The 20,331-nt window shown below is 38.2% G+C and overlaps 2 protein-coding genes across 10 annotated transcripts in view; both read right to left on the reverse strand.

Moving 5' to 3' along the window:
• ANKRD46 (ankyrin repeat domain 46) overlaps positions 1 to 20,331 on the reverse strand; it is a 67,436-nt gene that overhangs the window by 32,982 nt on the left and 14,123 nt on the right. For 6 of the 9 annotated variants that reach the window (XM_049828320.1, XM_049828331.1, XM_049828306.1 and 3 more), the window contains 3 exons: positions 16,087 to 16,429; positions 14,628 to 14,786; positions 267 to 10,095 (listed from right to left, as the gene is read on the reverse strand). In XM_049828320.1, coding sequence (XP_049684277.1) covers positions 9,879 to 10,095; positions 14,628 to 14,786; positions 16,087 to 16,397 — 687 coding nt within the window. In that variant the 5' untranslated portion in view covers positions 16,398 to 16,429 and the 3' untranslated portion in view covers positions 267 to 9,878. The other 3 variants (XM_049828292.1, XM_049828348.1, XM_049828338.1) reach the window with 3 other exon arrangements.
• SNX31 (sorting nexin 31) overlaps positions 17,169 to 20,331 on the reverse strand; it is a 45,960-nt gene continuing 42,797 nt past the window's right edge. The window contains exon 14 of the mRNA XM_049828277.1: positions 17,169 to 17,256. Coding sequence (XP_049684234.1) covers positions 17,233 to 17,256 — 24 coding nt within the window. The 3' untranslated portion in view covers positions 17,169 to 17,232. The remainder of the gene's footprint in view (positions 17,257 to 20,331) is intronic.

Consider the following 20,331-nt stretch of genomic DNA (forward strand, 5'->3'; position numbering starts at 1 on the left):
TATTTGAACTTGGCTTTGGTTAAAGTCAAGCAGCTGAAAGAGCTCCTGATCCAATACCCACATGTAAAAAATAGATGGGGAAATCACATATTCTGATACTTAATTTAGAACCTGACATTCTAAACTTACTCTGTGGGTAGTCAAGTAAGAACCAGACCACTACTCCTGCTATGCATTATTGTTTCAAGAAACACAGCCTTCAGAGTCCCAGTATACAGAAACATCTTAAATGATGTTACAAATAAAATTCACAATAAAAATCTTACCAGTTTTAGTCAAGAGGAAAACCTCCAATCCTGCTTATGTTTCTTGTTACAAAAGTGGCAATGTTTTGCTCATTTTGAGTGCTCTGGTAAAATGACACTTAGATATCTATAACTGGAAGAATGAAAATGAAAAGATTTTCCCAAACCTGTTCTTTTTGCCAGAAGCATGTCTGCATCTGCCCAGTTTTCCTCAGAAACATCTGCAGTTTCTAAGGAAATGGCTAATCTCTCTCTCTGAATCTTTCTCCTCACTCTTTTTGATCCATTACTTTCAGCATTCTTCCTTTATGTGCCTAAAAGTTGCACTGAACCTCAGATACTAATGCTTGCTTGTCTAAAAAAGAACAAAACCGGGGGAAGTTACCTGCATAAAATATTTTTTATGAAGAAAATACGCTCTATCTTGCGCACCAGTGGCTCTCACATATGGTTTGTGGCCTCCAAACTGCTTGCTAATTGGCCATGCAGAAATAACAGACTACGCAGCACTGACTCCGCTTCCTCTCCTCCCTGCCGTTGCACCAGGTGCGCATCCTTGTCTCATCTGTGAGGTGACAGCACAACTGAAAAACCGGAGGTATGTTCATAAACCAGGGTAGATGTACAGCTGGTTCTACCCACTCACTGACACTTGCCAGTAACTAGGAACCACACTGGTCTCATCGCTTAACATCTGTTTTGGCCTCAACAAACTCACTCTGTCCTACGTCAGAAGTCTTGCAATGGAAGGGGAGTACCTCTAGTGGTGTTTGTCCACTCCAGGGCCTATTTCAGCATCCTCTATATGCCCAGCATAAGTCTATTATGGAGCGATAGCCAAAAGAAGGGTGGTAGACCTGGGACATCCCTGTATGCTGTTCTTGTGATCTGTGCTGCTGTTGTAGACTACAAGAGCCCAGAGGCTATAACAACCCGTTCCATGGAGCAGAGGCTGGTCTCCCTTCAGTCCCGCTATCCAGAGAGTCTCACAAGGGGTGCGCAGATTCCTCATATCCACTGGCCTAAACCAAGCTCAGTTTGTTCACGGGTCAGACTTTGGACATTTTCCATTGAAAGCTGAAGCAATCCACACATCACTCCATTTGATTTAATGAAGGTACCAAAAGAATCAACTACAGCGTTAGAGGAAGGAAGTAAAACTGAAAACAAGGCTCACACAACAAGGTTAGCTTCTTGTATCTTTATTACAGGAAAAGCGTGAATCAAAAAGATGACTACTATTGCTAGCAGTGAACTGGTGAATAGAAGTGTATTGGGTTTGCGTGGCAAGGTTTTGGTAGCAGGGAGGGGGTTACAGGGGTGGCTTCTGTGAGAAGCTGCTAGAAGCTTCCCTTATGTCCAACAGAGCCAATGCCAGCCGGCTCCAAGATGGACCTGCCGCTGGCCAAGGCCGAGCCCATCAGTGACAGTGGTAGTGCCTCTGGGAGAACAGACTGAAGAAGGGGGAAAAAACCCTACACAACGGCAACTGCAGCTGGAGAGAGGAGTGAGGGAAACAACCCTGCAGACCCCCAGGTCAGTGAAGAAGGAGGGGGAGGAGGTGCTCCAGGCACCAGAGCAGAGATTCCCCTGCAGCCCCTGGTGAAGACCCTGGTGAGGCAGGCTGTCCCCCGCAGCCCAGGGAGGTCCATGGTGGAGCAGATATCCACCTGCAGCCCGGGCAGGACACCACGCCGGAGCAGGTGGATGCCTAAAGGAGGCTGTGACCCCGTGGGAAGCCCACACTGGAGCAGGCTGCTGGCAGGACCTGCAGATCTGCGGAGAGAGGAGCCCACGGAGCAGGTTTTCTGGGAGGACTTGTGACCCCATGGGGGACCCACGCTGGAGCAGTCTGTGCCTGAAGGACTGCACCCCATGGAAGGGACCCACGCTGGAGCAGATTGTGAAGAACTGCAGCCCATGGGAAGGACCCACATTGGAGAATTTCATGGAGGACTGTCTCCTGTGGGAGGGACCCCAGGCTGGAGCAGGGGAAGAGTGTGAGGAGTCCTCCCCCTGAGGAGGAAGGAGCGGCAGAGACAAGGTGTGATGAACTGACTGTAACCTCCATCCCTGTCCCCCTGTGCTGCTGCAAGGGGGTGTAGGTAGAGAATCTGGGAGTGAAGTTGTGCCCAGGAAGAAGGGAGGGGTGGAGGGCAGGTGTTTTTGAGATTTGGTTTCATTTCTCATTATCCTACTCTGATTTTGATTGGCAATAAATTAAGTCAATTTTCCCCAAGTCGAGCCTGTTTTGCCCGTGATGGTAATTAGTGAGTGATCTGTCCCTGTCCTTATCTTGACTCTTGAGCCTTTCATTATATTTTCCCTCCCCTGTTCAGCAGAGGGGGAGGGAGTGATAGAGCAGTTTTGGTGGGCACATGGCATCCAGCCAGGGTCACCCCACCACAAGGAGCCAAGTGATAAGCCTCTCTTCAAAATATGGTATGGTATCTTCCATCCCATAAAGAGCTTTCAGCATAGACTACACTAGGCAAATAAAGATACCTGGCAAAGAACAATGGCTCAAATAAGATGGGGGATAGTGTGCTGTAAGCAGTGAAGACAGCAAAATGGAAAGAAGTTACAGGGAAGAAATACATTTTATGAACAGAATCATAAGGGCATAAGAAATGGGGTAAATTTCAAGCCTAGGTGAAGCGTGATAGAGGCATGGAGTGGAGGGCAGGAGATGAAACGACAGGGAGGGGCAGAGTTAGGAAGAATGCAGTGGGAGTGAAAGTGAATTTCTGGTAGGGCTAACTGGCACAGCTCCCTCATTCAAGTCCTTGGGGTCAAATGCGTGCTGGCACTAGTGCCAGGGTAGGGAACCACATTGGGAATAAAGCAGCAGGTGTCTGGGTGCAGGCAGGAGGTGAAGTGTGTGGCCATGTACCCTTATGTTAGTTAAGATTTAAAAACTGACTTGTAGTTAGATTGCTTTCTTGGCTTAAAAATATGTATAAAGTATTCCTAATCGCTCTACTGGAACACATTTTGTTGCCTGGAGGAAGGTAAGAGTTTTCAAAACTGTACACCTTTGAATTTCAGAACATACATAAAGGTCAAAAGCTTCTACAAAGCTATTGTCCTTCTGGCAGGGTGACTCCAAATGCCCAATATGAAATTCCCAGGGTCCTGGAAAGCCTGAAAATGTAGGGAATAGACACCTCTCCAGCTTTACTGCTAGACTACCTTTCAATCCTCAAAGCGTTTGCTCCATCTGCAGAGGCTTTCTGGAGGACCAAGTAAAGCCAAGGCCAACAGTTCCCCTAACCATTGTTGCATTTCACATGAAAAATGGAAAAACCAACCAAGTCCTTAAGCAAACAAACTGTACCAGACTAGCAAGAGTTGCTCACTTTGCAAAGCAGACAGTGTAATTCTGAAAAACAAAGAGAATTGACTAACATTTTGAAACTGAAGGATTCACTTATTATCAAAAGAATGGCGCTTGGTGGGTGAAGCACACCTTTGCAAGGTAAGTAATGTGATCTACACTTCCCAAACTGTACATTGAGACAAAGAAAATATGTCAGTAAGTCAGTGCAATGAATAAAAACAGAGCTGGCGGTGTACTAAATACCAATCTGATGACAAATGACAAAAACCAGAATTCCTTAACTCAGACTTATTTCAAACTGATCTCACTGGAGGCCTTGCTTGCTATTCCTAAACCTCCTTTTGGCATAGGAGTGCACAGAGTAAGGACACACACATGCTCGTTATCTGTGCACATTTGCAGACTGTAATTCTAGTAAGCATTAGATTAAAAAAAAAAAGGTCCTTGAACTTTGAAATAAAGAATAAAGCTTTGACTTCTATTATAATTAAAATTTTTGAAAACAGCCTTCAGTTCAAGCCCCATATTAACCACTGATGTTCACTGAGTGACACTAGGATTCAAACCAATACCATAAATGGGAAAAAACCCAGTTCTGTAAGGAACACGTCTGGCAGGATTGAGCAGTCCACATACAAGCTGCCATGACTTTCAGTGGGTTACTCCATTATTCATGTCCACTGCAGAAACTGTGCTTGCCAGCTTAAACCTATGGATGTCTACATATTTCATTTTTTGTCTGAAAATATCTGTACCAAAACAAACCAAGCCAGATGTTCAGCCTGCAATGAGACAACAACAATATGAGAATGAGCATATGGCATTTCAGTTCTTACATCTTAGCAGAAATCCACTATCTTTATTAACTAGTTTTGTTTCAATATGCACAATTCATAAAGCCAGCACAACCTTTAAACCTTACCACCTTCACACCACTGCATGGCTATGTCAGCCTTTCTGCTAGAAAACTTACCTGCCAGAGATTATGTTACTTGAAAAATTCCTCATACTAAGGAATTTGGCTCAACAAGGAATTCATATTCTACAGTTCAAAACAAATATACTATGATTTTCTTTTTGCTTTGCATTAAGAGAATGTTATCTGTTCTTTTTTCTTTGGCAAAAGAAAATGAGGTATTATTACATATACTTGATCCTTCATCTGGATTCCTGCCTTCTGATGTTTAGATAAACATAATTTAATACACCAGAAATATGTAACGTTTTACGAAGAGCTTCTGTTCACATTTGGTAAAACTTCTTTTGCTAACCTATGTGCAGAAGGATTCTTGTATAAGAGAGACCAGTTCAGCTTCCACATGAGCAGCTGTTAATGTAGGCACACATTCAAACATGCAGTTGTCTGAAATAGCAGCGCTCTAGACGTTGAAAGTCAAGAAGGGCCAGCTCAGGTTGCAGGGTTGCATGGCCACCCCTGTGAGATGGTGTAATCACAGGCCAGTGAAATCCTTCTCCTGCTAGGAGGCTATTACTGGTCACTCCTTGCACTTCTTACGGGCATTGGGATTGGCCTTTTAAGCAGTGATTCATGAAGGTACCACACTGCTCTGCCTCCCTTGCTGCTGTCTTGGCTCACTGCATTCATTTCCCTCCTATTTTCTGCAAACCATACATACCACAGAACAAACTCTGTTCCAAATGTCTCCTCATTTTTCCTTATCCAGAAGGTAGTTTAAAATCACAAATGGAAAGAACGTGTCACTTGAATACATGGTTGTGACTTGTTCACAATTTGACTGCAGAAGAAATTCCGATTTGTTGCTTTTTAGTTACAGCAATTTCCAGCAGATTTCCCATTCCCTTGGCAGTAATGAAGAACAATAGTTTTGCCTCATCATAGTGATTAGGAAATACTGGTTGCTTAATGCTTAGTTACAACAATTATTTACAAACTATAAATGCCTACAGCAGAGACACATTTTTCAGGGTTCTGCATACAGACTGCTTCAGCGGCAACATCAGAGCATTAGTTCTGCTTTGCATAAGAGCACAGACTATACCAGATCACATCAGTCAGAGACTTCTAGTTTTCATCTCAGATTTCTCTGGCAGCGTGACCCTGGGAACACTTCACTTCTTGGCAATAAATAGCAAAGGACTACCAATTAGTTGCATTTGTTTCCTAATGCTGTGTATTTTAAAAGTGTTCCTCCTTTGAAGCATTTGTAAGAGCAGTACCAAAGATGCCAGGTGACATAAAATCCAGCTGAAGTACTTAAATACATATAAGATAACAGGTGCATCATACTACCCTGCAAGTGCAGGTACAGAATTAATTTCTGGTGACAGTAGAGATAATTTCATAATATTAATAGGGATTCATGATTCAACAGTATTTCAGCACTTAGAAAGTCTACAGAGAACTGCAGGTTATGAAACTGAGCAATGATGTTTGAATTCTTCTAGAAAGCCCCAACACCAGGGATGAGAAATGTAGTAAACAACTGCCAACAACAATTTCTGTAACATTTTGGATCACTTAGGAAATTTTACAAAGTGTATTCCAAGTAACCAATCTACAAGTATTAATGTTGAAACCTAAGAAAAGAACACTGAATGAAGGAAAAGCATTCTGACCTAATTCTCCCTAATTCTCATATCATTTAAGACTTATTTTAACCACCAATTCAGATATGAATTTAACAAAGAGCTGGCTTCAGAAATAGGAACAACTTCAGAAACAACTGGCTTTAGAAACAAGTTAACTTGTGTGTCAGCTGAAGAAGAAATCAGCTCTGTTAAAAGTCAACTTCAGGTAACATATAAATATATGCCAGACTTGAAAATTCTGAATATGACAATAGACAATATTACCTTTTTTTTTTTTTTTTTTTTTTACTTTGCAGGACAGTTTTCACTTGCAATCGTCTACAATACACTGGCGAGTCGATTATTTTTACTTACTTAAGATACTGAAACCAGCCAGAGATTAGTTGACACATGCTAAAATCAAACTCCAGATAAGCTGCAGACCCAGAAACTGCCTGGATCTTCTGTTTCAATACTTTGAAGTGAAACCATGCTCTTTCTCTCATAGCAGCTTTTCTTGATGATACACCTCACAGTGCCAGATCATGTCCAGTAATGAAATACCTGTTGTATTGTGGCAACCAGAAACAATACCTACCCATGACAGTCACACAACAAATCAACCCCTTCGACAAAGCAAACTACCAATATGAGGGAAAACAGAAGCCCTTGAAGATGAAAAGATATGGTACATGAACACATTACTATGAGGTAAGAGAGGTGTGATCATGCCATGGATAAATGCGAGCACAGGGACAGCCCACTGCAGAGTAGCCTCTGCGCATCCATTTTACACTCCAGTTTACCTTGCACTATCTTGTCCACCAAGTTGTTTTATGACACTGGAAAAAAAATCATTTCATCCCTCTGTGACTGTTTTCTCTCTCAATTCCTTATTCCATTTTAGCTCATTAGTCTGAGAACAGCTTGAGACAACAATCTGTCTTGGATTTGAAGAGCGCCTAGCAAAATGGAGTCCCTGGGTCAAGGTATCTAGACACCACTGCAATAATAAATAAGAGAAATCTTATTGACCTACAGACAATCTAAACTGATCTAATCTATGTCATTATGCTGAAACAGTGAAACTCCTTATGACAACAGCTTCAAGAGGAAGTAGGCTAAAGTCCTCTTTCTGTTCCTGTAAGGAAGATTGTATTCCTTGAAATCTAGTGTACAGGAGCTAAATTCATTCTTTAGAATCAACCTTTGAAAAGGAAGTCGTTAAATGTTTATAGATATATTGAAAGGCACAGCTGTCCTTTTTCAATAACAGAGGTATATACAGAACAAACTCCTCTTTTAGTCAGATGTTCATCACGTCCTCATTTCAAAGAGTAGCAGTCATTACACAGTGAAGTTCAAACAGTGCTCTGGATTTCTTTGGGTTTAAAAAGTGACATACATTAATTTGGAACACACACAGGATTTTTTAAACCTTTTCAATGCACAGTTCCAAAACTGCTTACGCATACAGCATAAGCAAAGCACAGCAAAGTAGGAAAGGCTACTTAAGGCTCAAGCCTAGTTTTCTTGGTTGTATTTTGTACCCCCTCATAGGTAATCCTAAAACTCAAGGGCCCTCTAGACCATATGTTCAATACCTGAAATCTTAGATAAGAGGGGGAGAGACAGACACAGACAGCAACTTCAATTCAGTAACAATACTGAAAATAAACCATGCAAATCTAAAGAAACCATGCTTCAAAACCTCATTTATACCAACAGCATGGTTGCCACTTCTCAGGGAGGGAACCTCCCCACTTCTGAAATGCTCATTATCAATGCACAAGAAACAAATAAACTCAGTAAAATGGGGTAGCATCATTACCACTGCACTAATGTAATAATAAACCAAAACATATTTACTACATATATTTATTTGTGGCATTCACCCATACTGAGAATAGTTACAAATTATGCACATAATACAAATTGAAAGACAATGTGATTATTCAAGATACAGAGTATTATTAACAGAAATGTACTTATTTAGAGAAGTAAATGTAATTTAGGTATACTAGAAGTTTATATTTCTCTGTTCATGAACAGATGTACAATAATTGAAATATTCAGAAGAGGAGTATGCTGGTTTTGGTGGGTTTTTTTGTTGGGTTTTGGGGGGTTTTTTTAGAGACTTTCCTTTCTGTGGCATTGCAGCTGCTAGAAACATATAGTTTCATTAACCTCTAACTTAAGAAATGAGATCAAGAATTATTCAGATGCAATCAGAATGGGGCCCAGTTCAGCGAAGCCCATGTCACACATCAAAACAAAGACAACAACCCTCTTCACTCAAACCCATAAACAAGAAAGGAAAATACACATGGTAGCAGAACAGAGAGATGTAGGTTACTTTTATCAATACTTATTGTAATTTTTAATTTTAGAAATGTTTAATGTTATTTAGCAACAATTTAGGAGTGGCTAAGTAAAAAAAAAAATTATTCATTAGGTTTGGAGAATTCCTTTTGTTTGGGATTTTCAAGGCAATGGCAACAAAGAGAGTTAGATGTCTAATCAGCATGGGAGGAGAGAATCTGCTTTCTTTGAAAACCTCCAACTTACTACATAGTACCTTTCTAGCCTTCATAAAAGAGTATCTAACTGATTCACGTCCCTAGGTTATTTACAGAGGATTTCACAGATAAGTACAGAATCGGTCAAGATTTCATTTCATACAATGTTCCTAAATATTAACATTTAAATACTTTCATTCAGCATACTCAGAAAATAATTCATAAGCCTGAGAGTGCTGTCCAAAAACAACTGAAATGGAAAACAATTCTAGAAAGCAATTCTATTCAATCAAGTCCTCTCCACAAACATGAAAACAATACAATTATATGGTTCAGTGTGGCCCTTGTGGGAAGAAGAAAAAAGTTACCTTTCATGACATATTTCACAAAGACAATGACCTTACAGAATTATTATATACAGAGCAGAACACCTAAATCACTTTTTAACCACCCTTACAAAGAAAGGTTTGCTTAGTAACATTTCAACAAAAAGGCAAAATTTTCAGCCTAAGGCTGAACCAACTTTACTTCCAAAGCACAACAAATAGCTTTGTTCTACAAAATTTACTTCAGGCAGGTATTAACAACATTGAATTCATCTGGGGAAGAAACACTACGTTAACCTAATAAATAAAGGAGTGATCTATACATTAAAGACATAGTAAAACTTGAACTATTTCTCATTCTTTTTATAAGCTAGCAGATATGAAACTATGGGAAGGCATTAAAAGAACTATGAAGTTGTAGCTTATTACTGTCTATACATCAGAAAGCATTATTATATTATTCAGATTTCTTGAGGAGGACTTTTAAAAGAACATTCTTCTTTCAACTGAAGCACACACAAAAAAATCCAACAGTAGATTTACCTCTCTTCATAGGGAAAATAAATCAAATTTGGTTCTGTACTAGGATATATTTTTCACGCCCAGGAATTTAATATTCATTATGAAAGGCCTTTTCTAATCATAATATTTTATCAACAGAGAGGATTATCTTCACATCTTGCTTGCAAGTCAAGATAAGTCAGAGGTAGCTTAGGAATGCTTTAGAATTTAGTGTTTTACTTGAAATGAATTAATCCCTCTTTCAAAGGGGTTAATAATAAGTACAAAAGGCAAACAGTATATACAGCTGCCACTGCCTGCACCAAGAGAATAATTCCAAGAAGCTCAAAATAAGATTAGAACAGGGAAGAGCACGGTGCACTTCTTTGCATTTGCTTCAGTGCACCAGTTCAGGCTGGTTTTCTACGAAAGGAAGCACCCCACTAACATAGTATGCTATTCCAAGAGAGAGAAGAGCAATGACAATGATCAGGAGCAGCACCCTCCAGAAGCCCAGGTCTTCCACAAACTCTTGCCATGTCGTGCGGAAACTGGAAAGAACTCCTTCACCTTGCTGTAGGTTTGGATTAAGGAGGGAATGGCTTTCCATCGCACTACGAAGGATTAAAGTTAAAAATACATCAGAGCAAAAGAATGCACCTTTAAGTCCAACAGTAATCCTACTAAGAGCAACCAAAACATTCTAAATTAAAAACTAAACCCACCTGCCGATTTATAGCTTTGCCCCCGCTAAATCAAGACAAAGCAGATCAGGAAAAGACTCCTAACTCTAAACTTAAGTTAGTTGAAAGGATGTCTTATTAACCTGTCTAAAGAGAATGATATTTATACCTCTACAACTGCACTGAGTTTGCAGGCTTCCCACCTAGAAGCCATCAAGCCAGTCCACGTAATTCCTACTAAATATGGCTCAGTAAAATTTAATGAAGCATAAACTAAAACCTCAAGGGGCACAGCTCTTGTTAATAAAACAACAAATTATGATTTAAAAATAAACTGATGAATAAAATGGAAACTTTAACCAATATAGTTTAGATTCTGAACTCTGTAGTGATCTTTACTACTCTCCTGCATGTCTTTGTTACAGAGGCCTCTTCTCTAGCATAAAAATATCACAGGAACAATAAATTTGGATAACAAGAAGTTCAGAAACTTTCTGATCTTCAAGACAAGTTGGCACTGCTGTGCTTTCTGCCATATGGCATTCAGCAGCTGCTTTGATGTTTTAACATTCCACTACCAATCCATCAGGCCCCCTTAAATTGTCAGACTATAAATTAGGGACCGGAACTCTCACTTTTAAACAAGAAACAAACATAAAATTAGAATGATGAAGTCATTTTGACAATTAATCGCCTTTAGAAAAAACGTAAGTTGTTTCAAATGCTGCATGGACTCTTGTATCATTCTCCCCATTTTGCTGGTTTCACAATTGGTTTATAACAGGAAACTTTCTCTGTTGCTGTATGTAAAACCTCATGAAGAATAGGGAAACTTTCTCATCACTTGATTTCACCTATGTAAAATTTTAGCCATTTGCACAGTCCTACTACATCTCACTTGAATGAGATTACATTTAGAGGTGTTTAAAGGATCAGGCTCTGACAAGTACAGAAAGGAAATGGTGAAACCAACTACGTACACAATGATGTCAATAGCAGAAGATAAGCAGAGGAAAACCAATTTTTTTCCCTCCCTTCTAATTGCTTTCTGTTATCATATTCCTAGATATCTCTTATAGCAATAATAAAAGAAAACATTTCAGGGAAAAAGTCATTTCCAAGTCAAAACTAATTGTAGAAATGCTATTGTTCTTGGTCACAATAATAAATTGACAAATGATTGTTATCAGGAAAAGGTCTCACTTATGAATCTCTCTTCTAAGATTACACCACGGAAAAACTTCACACTATTCACATGGTATTTTTCTCAGGAAGTACAGCCACTGAAGAATAATAACTCCCATAGCCTGCTGAAGTATTGCAGCATCACACGCAGAAGATTTCAGAATTTGTCTATTAAACAGCTTGTCTTTTTTGTTTTTTAAACATTTACCTTGCTGTAAAGCTATTTTGGTTGCCCATAGCTGCAGGATTTAGTGATCTTCCTTGCTTGTTATGATTTCCCAAGCAAAACAAAGTGTTAAACAAAAGACAGCTACTGGTGTAGAACAGAACTACTCACTCATTTAAGTACTAACTAGTTAATACATAACCCCAGAGAGGTTAAATAAAGGTGCAATGCAATTTAAGTGAAAAGATCACATGCTTGCTCATTAAATAGAAAAGGGTACATAGAAAACACTTTTGCTATTTTACATATATAAGCATTCTTTTGCTTAAGAAATGGTAATGCAGCAATGCATCCGACAGAAGAGTTTGAGCCACATAGCCTAGACAGATGTTCTCTTCTGTTTCCAGCACAACGTGGAAGTTCACATTTGGATGCACTCGTGGGCACAGTCACAGGTCATGCTGGGCTGCGTAGATGGACAGATTGTCTGTGCTGAAAGACGGACAGAGCGAGCTCTGCCTCCTGACAGCACAGTGCCACTCCTCACTGGGAGGAGTGTAGAGGAAGAGAAAATAAATTTGACTTGGGAATCTAGCTTTGGCCTCTGCTACCAGGGCAGAAGCAACTGTACATAATAAGGAGCAGAAAACTTAAGTCAGAGACTGTTTCTAGAAAGAGCAACCATTATTTCTCCATAGGTTCATACATAATGTAGCAGAGTTGCGAGGGGAGAGGACAGAAGACATTCATCTCAGTGTCTCTAAAATGTGAAAATAATACTAAGAGGGAGGAGTGAAACTGTGGAGGTCTGAAAAGCCAACTGTTACAAAGACATTATTTATTTACAAAGCAAACAGCACACAAACTCGCTCGCTTTTGCTGCTCTAGGCATCTGTTATTTGTTATTTTAAAAATAATGTATTTCAGACATTTTAAACACATTCACAAACAAGCTGGGTAGTACACTGTTTATGTCTCTGTGCCTCTCCCCAAGGAGAGTTGCTGACTTCCTTGCCAAAGCAAACAATATAACATTTATGAAGGTCAAATAACAGAAAGGAAGCTATGTTCATTAAAGGGACACTATCAAATAAAAAATTGGAATTTAAATGGGGCTGAGCTGGTGGTCCATTTGTTTAAACAAAAACAACATAAATGCACTTCCGTGTGACAAGCAACTTCAATAAAATTTAGTTAAATCAGAAAGGTAATATGCACAAATTCTACTAATTTATACCCATGTAATTTTGAGAATAATATTAAATTTTCTCTTTCAGGGCTCAAAACAGTCTCTCTGATGAGTGGGGTCACCTGATGTATAAGAAAGAACTTCCAATCTGCTCACTGGGAGTATTTTGCATGCTTTCTGTAATTTTGTTGGTTCCACCTTTTCTGTTTACTCAACTTAGATAACAATACCTTCTACAGAGTTAAATTTTCATTTCTAGTGAAGCCTGTGTACCTTTTCACCAAACTGAACAACAATTATGTGACAAAACTCCCTGTCTTTTGTGATATAATGTTCCAGCAGTCACAGCTCATGATCATTATTAGACAATATAAAAAATTACAAATTTGAATAAATTCTGTGTAAGAAAGAACAAGTATTTCAAACAACATTGATATCCTGTTTCCAATATGAATTAAAAAAAACCCAGAACAAACTCAGTCCCATGTTCTGTCATGTTTACTGGCAATTCAATGGTTTTTTGCAAGAGAATTAGCCTCCATTTAAACTTGCAAGGATTCTTGCCTCATCTAAATCCTACAAGAAGGCTGTCTTGGAAGCTCATTGTAAAAAACGACTCCCAATTTTCAATCAAAAAAGTATTTGTGGTTTATCTGTATCCTTTGGCTCTTGTGCTATCATCAGCTTTTGTCTTAAATAGTTATTTCATGTTGTCCAAAACCAGTATTTCTTGTCAGCAACCACACACCTCTCAGCCTTCACTCTGCCAGGTTGAAATGAGCTCTAGTTGCCTCCTTTCACAAGGAGATGCTCTGTTCCCTCGAGCGCTGAAGTAATGCCTCTCCACACTTCTTAAAAGATAAATTAAACTTTTTTGAATGGAGCTAAAAGAGCATTAAAAACGTACTACACAGCAGAAGTTACCATTGCTTTTTAAAATGGCACTGACAGTTTTCTTTATTGAGTGGAAATATCTAGTTTTGTGCATTCTAGAACTTCATTGCCTTTTTCAGAGTAGCGTCAACTGCCAGAACTGGCTAATACATCAAGCCTTTTCTGCTATATCCTCATTTTCCACTGAGGAACTTCCACTTTACAGCATATAGCTTTAGGTAAATGAAGCTGCATATTGTGCTACTGAATCACAATTTATTCCTACTAATTTCCTCTCCCTTGTCATCCCAGATTTTTGTCTATGCCACCCCAATTTTCCTCTGGGTTGCCTATATCTCACTTCTTAGTATCACTAACATGCTACTACTTTCTATGCCAGTACCATTTATGAAAATTATAAGTAAGCACAGTCCCAGGACCAGACCTTTAGGAATGCGTTAGTAACTTCCCTCTAATCCAATACTTTCCCTGAAATTGTCAGCAATTTTCCTGAAATCTTCAGTTCTCCTTCAACTATTTTTTTAGCCACCACAAAATTCTTACTTTATTGTCCATCTTTTCTAGGACTACTACTGATAGAAATTTCATACATGGCACCATATCACATCCTTTATTCAAGTTCAGATAGATTAAAAGTCTGCTATCCCTTCTTTGCATAGACAATCCATCTTATTGAAAGGATGCTACATTAGCCTGTGATACTGGCATTTTGCATTTCACCCCATTTTCCCTTTGGCTTTGTGATAAGTGGTAGAACATTCATTTCTGAGAGTCTGTAATGGAAAATGAGTAATTATTTTTAAAAATTTCCACCATGAAATTAAAATCTCAATAGAGAAAGTTCTTTTTTTCTTACATTTGATCTATTTAAGGAGATTTTTCCAAAATTTAAAATTTTATTTTGATTTGGTCTGCTAATACCAGGCCAAATGTGATATTATCAGTTTTGAAGAACAATCAAGTCAATCACAAAAATCTAAAAGCCATAAACATTATTTGTCCTAGTAATTATTTTTGTTTTGTAAATACCTTTCACTTTCAGCAGTTTGCATCGTTTCCAGCTTTGAGTGAGCTCCTCTGTTAAATCCTTTCACCTCTTGCTCCTCTAAAGATTCCAGAAGTCTAATCACATCTTTATTCACACCCCTTCGTTTTGCAAGAACAAGTGGTGTTGCACCTTGGTGATTGCTAAAATAACCCACAAAAGGACATGAGAAGAAAGAAAACTTTTAATATAGAAATTTTGTAACAAGACAACTCAGCATAACACATTACATTTTAGTCCTCAGAACCATTTTCTGTCATATCAGACAGTAAGAAATTCCTATCAATACAAGTTATGGCATAACTGACTATAGAAGAAAATCAGTATATTTAGGTTTGAAATTGTACAACTCTTTTTCCTTTAAATAAAATCAAAATTCCTAGTACTCTAATCTAATTGGAATCTCTGGGTGCTATAACAAAAAAAACCCAGTAGATTTATGGCAATGTTCATGATTAAGCTTAATTTCAAGAAGGAATTGTGCAATCTGGTTCCTCATAGTTCCTTTTTCCATGTGGGTATTAGGACGTGAAGCAAAAATGAAATAAAATACAGATGGTCCCTCTGCTACTATTAAAATAATACTGACTAGGACCAGAGCTGCCTTCAATACTAGGAATTTGCACCAGAGTTGTTTGAAATGAGAAAAAAAATTAAAAAAATCACCCACAACCCATAAAGAATCTGGTCTGCCAGTAACTAGTTTTGCTGAGTTGAAAACTTTAATGAGGGACAGGTGAAAAAGGGGCAGATTTAAAAACTCAAAGGTTTTGAAGTTACTACCAGTTTTTGCATGCGTTGTGATTATGCAGAAAGTTCCACAAACAAAATAATTCAGTTACTGCAGTGAAACAGCTAGTTACTTTGCAGCTTGAGAGCTGGCATCTGAGCACTGGCATCTGACAGCTGCTAGAAGCCAGAAGGAAAGAATATACAATATTTAAACGAAGGACTGAGTCACAGACTTTGAGGGAGGGGGAGAACACTGAAAGGGAAGCATTGTTACCAAAGGAGTATGGGAATGAACTGACACACACACATACTGTATTTTCTTTGTCTTCTACAGTACAACAATTAAAACAATAGAACCGTGGTGGAGAAAATTCTTTTAAAGTAGTCAATGTGATTTTTTTTCTTTGGTGTCAACCACCCACACCTGGCTGTCTGGCCAAACCAGGATAGCAATGTCATCAGTGAGGCAGAATTAGACACAGCAGCCCACACCAGCAGCTGCTATTTTTATTTGCTTTGCTTGTTGCACAGACTAGCAGAAGTGGCCTCTTATTGTTTTCCTGCCTCTTATTTTGTGTTTTTATTAAGTGATATCTTAAAATAGTGGAATTGCACCAAATTTCAGCAACAGCAGATTCATATGCAAGGCTCTAGTGACAGAAGACTAATATATTTTATAATATGTGCTGTAAAAAAACAACAGTGACTTACCAAATATCAATTTTAAGTCCATTAGAAACTAGGAACTGGATGGTATCCACATGCCCACACAGATGAAGGGCTGTGTTACCTTGGTAATCAGTGGCTAGTAAGTCAGCACCAAACTTATGCAAGAGCTGACAGATGTCTACATTTCCTCTGGCTGCAGCAAGGTGAAGGCCTGTTCGGCCTCGGCTGTCACGAATATTTGGGTCGAAACCACTCTCTAACAGTCGTTTGGAATAGTTAAAATCTCCATCAATGCAAGCCTGCAGCAATGGCACATTTGTCTGGGAAGAGTCGTTTACAAAAACATAGGACATTGTTCTGATTCTCTCTGGAGTAGGTGACTAACCTGCAAGCAAAAGTTGGAAGAAATTATGGTGAAACCAGGCAAATAAATACAATGCAAATATTTGGTAGACTGCTCAGGTTCCCAAACAAGAATGCAAACTAGCTTATAAACCACCTCTGAAATCTTCCTGTCATATATATTAACTTCGTGTGCTGCATTCCCTTCTGGTAATATGGAAAGAGCTCCTTTTAGTCTTACACTTCTGGAAACAGCAGCAGAGCTTTGTTATTACAGAAAACTGATTAAGATCAATGCCACAAATGCAAGACAGGTGATTAGCTTTCACCTAGTAAGAGATCACATAGCAGTATTGATATTAAAGGCCAAAACACTGTAGATCAGAACTGAAAGGGAGAACAACAACCATTCATAAACCAGGAAACCATAAACAATTCAGTTAACAGATACAGTGACGCTAACTGCAACTCTTACTAGCTATAAGCAATGCTACTCCAGTGGGATTTCCACCATCTGAATTTGAATTTTGATGCACAGTCAGTTGCTGAAAATGCTTCATCACTATAAATACTAATTCTTCATCCTGCAGGAAATATATTTTTCAAAACTCTTTGCACAACATTATAGTGCCACAGATACACAAACTACTGAACAAACAAGAATAGCAATACAGACCATAAAAAACTGAATGTATTACATGAAATTGCCCACCTGAAAGTGAAAACTGGAAGTGGATACAAGGAGGACAATGGTAAAATCAAGTATGGAGCTATTGTGGGTTCAACTAGAATCCCAATATGGAGAAGCACAAACGTAGTTTCTCTGGCTTAATATTAAATAAAGGATTAAGTCCTTTTCTGTATCAGAATCTAAAAGAGGAAGAGAAATGTTGTTTCACCATGGATTTCTTGATACGGAATATTTCATGAACTATGATTTAAGTTTTGAAGAATATTTTCAGGATGAGTCAAATAATGAGGGTATGATGACATTGTGCTTATGGGACACAGAAAAGATGAAAACAATAATGAAAAAAGAGAATGACTATGCAAGAGGATGGCAAAATGTGCAAGATGCAATGGTAAGAAGAAATGAAAACATCTAGAAGATTGGACAGCAAAGATCTGCACTCCCTCAGAGAAGAGGTGAAAAAAAAATCATATAAATCATATAAACCAGTAAAAATCCTGAGAAGAAACCTCAATACAGACATGACATAGTTAAAGTGACAGGAAAGAAAACTGATTTTACTAGATAAGCTTTGAATTGAAACTGAACTGAAACTTCACTTGAATATTTCACTTGCCCAGGGTTTGTACTTTGGGCTCACAATGTAGCAGTGTTCTGATTAACTATATGAACATCCTATTAAAAGTGCTATATGCAGATGTAAATTTTCTCATCTATATAAGGTATCCTTCCACACCAGTGCACTCATTCAGCCGGGAGAATGGAAACATGGCCAGTAGCCAAAGAATTCGATTTAAAACCTGTCCTTTTTTCAAGAGTTTATAATGTCTATATTTTATAGATCTTCCCCCATGTTTTAGATCAAATTCAAGATCAAAGTACCTACAGAAGTAATTTCAAAATGTTTACACACTGGTCTGATTAACAGCTGTAGCATTTGGGGATGTTCAGGTTAATAAATCATATTTAAACTTCAGTAGGTTGTATTTCCTATCTGGACAAATTCTGCTACATGTATCAACACTGTCTAGTTTCCCAGTGCAGGAATGCACAACTCTTTTTTCTTTCTTGGATGCAGAGGAGAAAGAGACTGGAGTAACTTCCACATCCTGGTATCTCTATACGGAATGATTTTAAGCAGAATACATTCCCCTAGGCTGCAAGTATGTTTTTAGCACGTGATGATATATCACTGGCTCAAGCATCCTTTTCCACAGTCATCCCCAATAGCAAAAGGTCAGTTCACTGACGTACCATAAAACATTTCATGCAAGACTGATGTCATTTAGGGTACTAACAGCCTTCTTATAATCCTACACAAAAAGAAAGGACAATGTACTCACTCGTGTTTCCAGTGATTATGTTACAAAACCCCTGGATGTTGCCAAGCTAAGATTCCCAGCTGACAGCAATTTCAATTTTCTTGCCCATTTCCCACCCAAATCATAAATGATATGAGAATTCTTCTTCAACTCTGCTAGTCCAATCTTTGCTGAGAAAAATATTGGGCCCCGCTTCTGTATGATGTGATTGTGACCTTTACAGTCCACGTTAAATCTTCCCTAAAGCAAGATCATAAATAATTTTAAAACCTCCAACTATCATATATAGTAACTGCATATCAACAGCACAAGTCCCTCCTTGTACTTGATAAAAAGATCGCGGTTCACTTGTAAAATAATATTTGAGTGTTTAAAACTGTTTAATAAAACAAGGCCTAACATAAATCAACAACAGAATATTATACTGGAAGAGACACATGCTATTTGAGGAACGACATGGCATGCTCTGTAAAATGTAAGCTAATGTTTATATTTTCATACCAGACGTACATCTGATAAAGCCTAACAGAATTCCCCATCACTTCACATACAAGTCTGATGAAACATTAGCTAATAATACCAGGAAAAAAAAAAAAAAACCGTCACTGCCTTATCTTTTCAGGAAAGGAAGCACAAAGATTAGCAGTTATCAGAAAGTGTAACTGGAGGTAATTCCAATTCAGAATTTGTTATCACTAGAACCTTTTAGTATTGATTGCTGAAATGTAGAAGACTTAAGTGAAACCTTAGTATTTCACAGGAAGAAAGACCAACAAATCCTTCTTCCCAATGCTTGAAGATTGTGGACTAAGCAAATGCATTCACACACACAAAAAAAATCTGGACCATCTGGTTTGATTTATCTTTGTGATTAAAAAGATTTTTTCTACAAACACAGTTCTATTTCACATATGGCTACCTAACTTATGCCAGACACAAACTGCATGCAAAGCTGAACTATACACTACCTCTAAAATGCCAGTCCCCAAATGATACGTTCTTCCCTCAAATTTAACCCAATTTAGCAAAATTTCCTGTCTAACAAAACTCGGAAAAAAATTACAATAGCCAACTTAATTAAGTGTTTTTGAATAAACAAACTGTGGTTACATTTCTGTCCACAGTATGTATCAAAAAGCTTATTGATGTAATGAATATCTAATGCAGTGGATTTAGCAACAAAATTCCAAAGCATTAGGCATTCTTTTTAAATCGCTTCTGAAAGGTGAATCATATAACAACTCTGAACCTGCCTAAAAGCTGGTACGCCTACCATTAAGCACTAATGTCACAGGCACAAATTAGAACAAACAGACTTGCATTAGTAACAAGACACAAAAGTATTGCAAAATGAGCGTTCTGAATATCCCTATAAATTACTACTACTACTACTGGAGTTAAATAAATTTAATTTGGTTCAGTAAATGACCACTTCTAAAAATGCATCACTATCTACCGAAAATGTATCTTTTAAATGATACTTCTGTTAAAGAAAAAAAAAAGTTTTGCTGTTAATAACTTGGTACTTTGAAAGAAAATTAGTTTTATGAAAAGTAAATTCAAAGATGTTCTCCCAAGAGAGAAGGATTCCCATTAGAAAGGCATAATATAAGAATACATTTCACTAAATTTATACAACACAGATATAGCCTGAGCACAATGTACTTTTATTAATAATTTTAGAAATTATGCTGTAAGCCACTTCTATGACATATGTGGGCTAGTACAGGATAGGAAATCTAACTGAACGGTTCTGTTTTCAAAAGGATTGCTTATATTAAGTGATTCTGTAAGAATAATTTACTTCCATTTATTAAGTCCTTTTTCTCCCACTGTACAATGGTAACTCAGTGTCACATGCTGATCTGTTGTACAACACGTTCACACCTGCAGAAGCCAGAAGTGATCTTCAATAATTCAAACCATAAAGCT

The sequence above is a fragment of the Accipiter gentilis genome, chromosome 2 (assembly GCF_929443795.1).
Source record: "Accipiter gentilis chromosome 2, bAccGen1.1, whole genome shotgun sequence".
Classification (NCBI taxonomy): Eukaryota; Metazoa; Chordata; class Aves; order Accipitriformes; family Accipitridae; genus Astur; species Astur gentilis.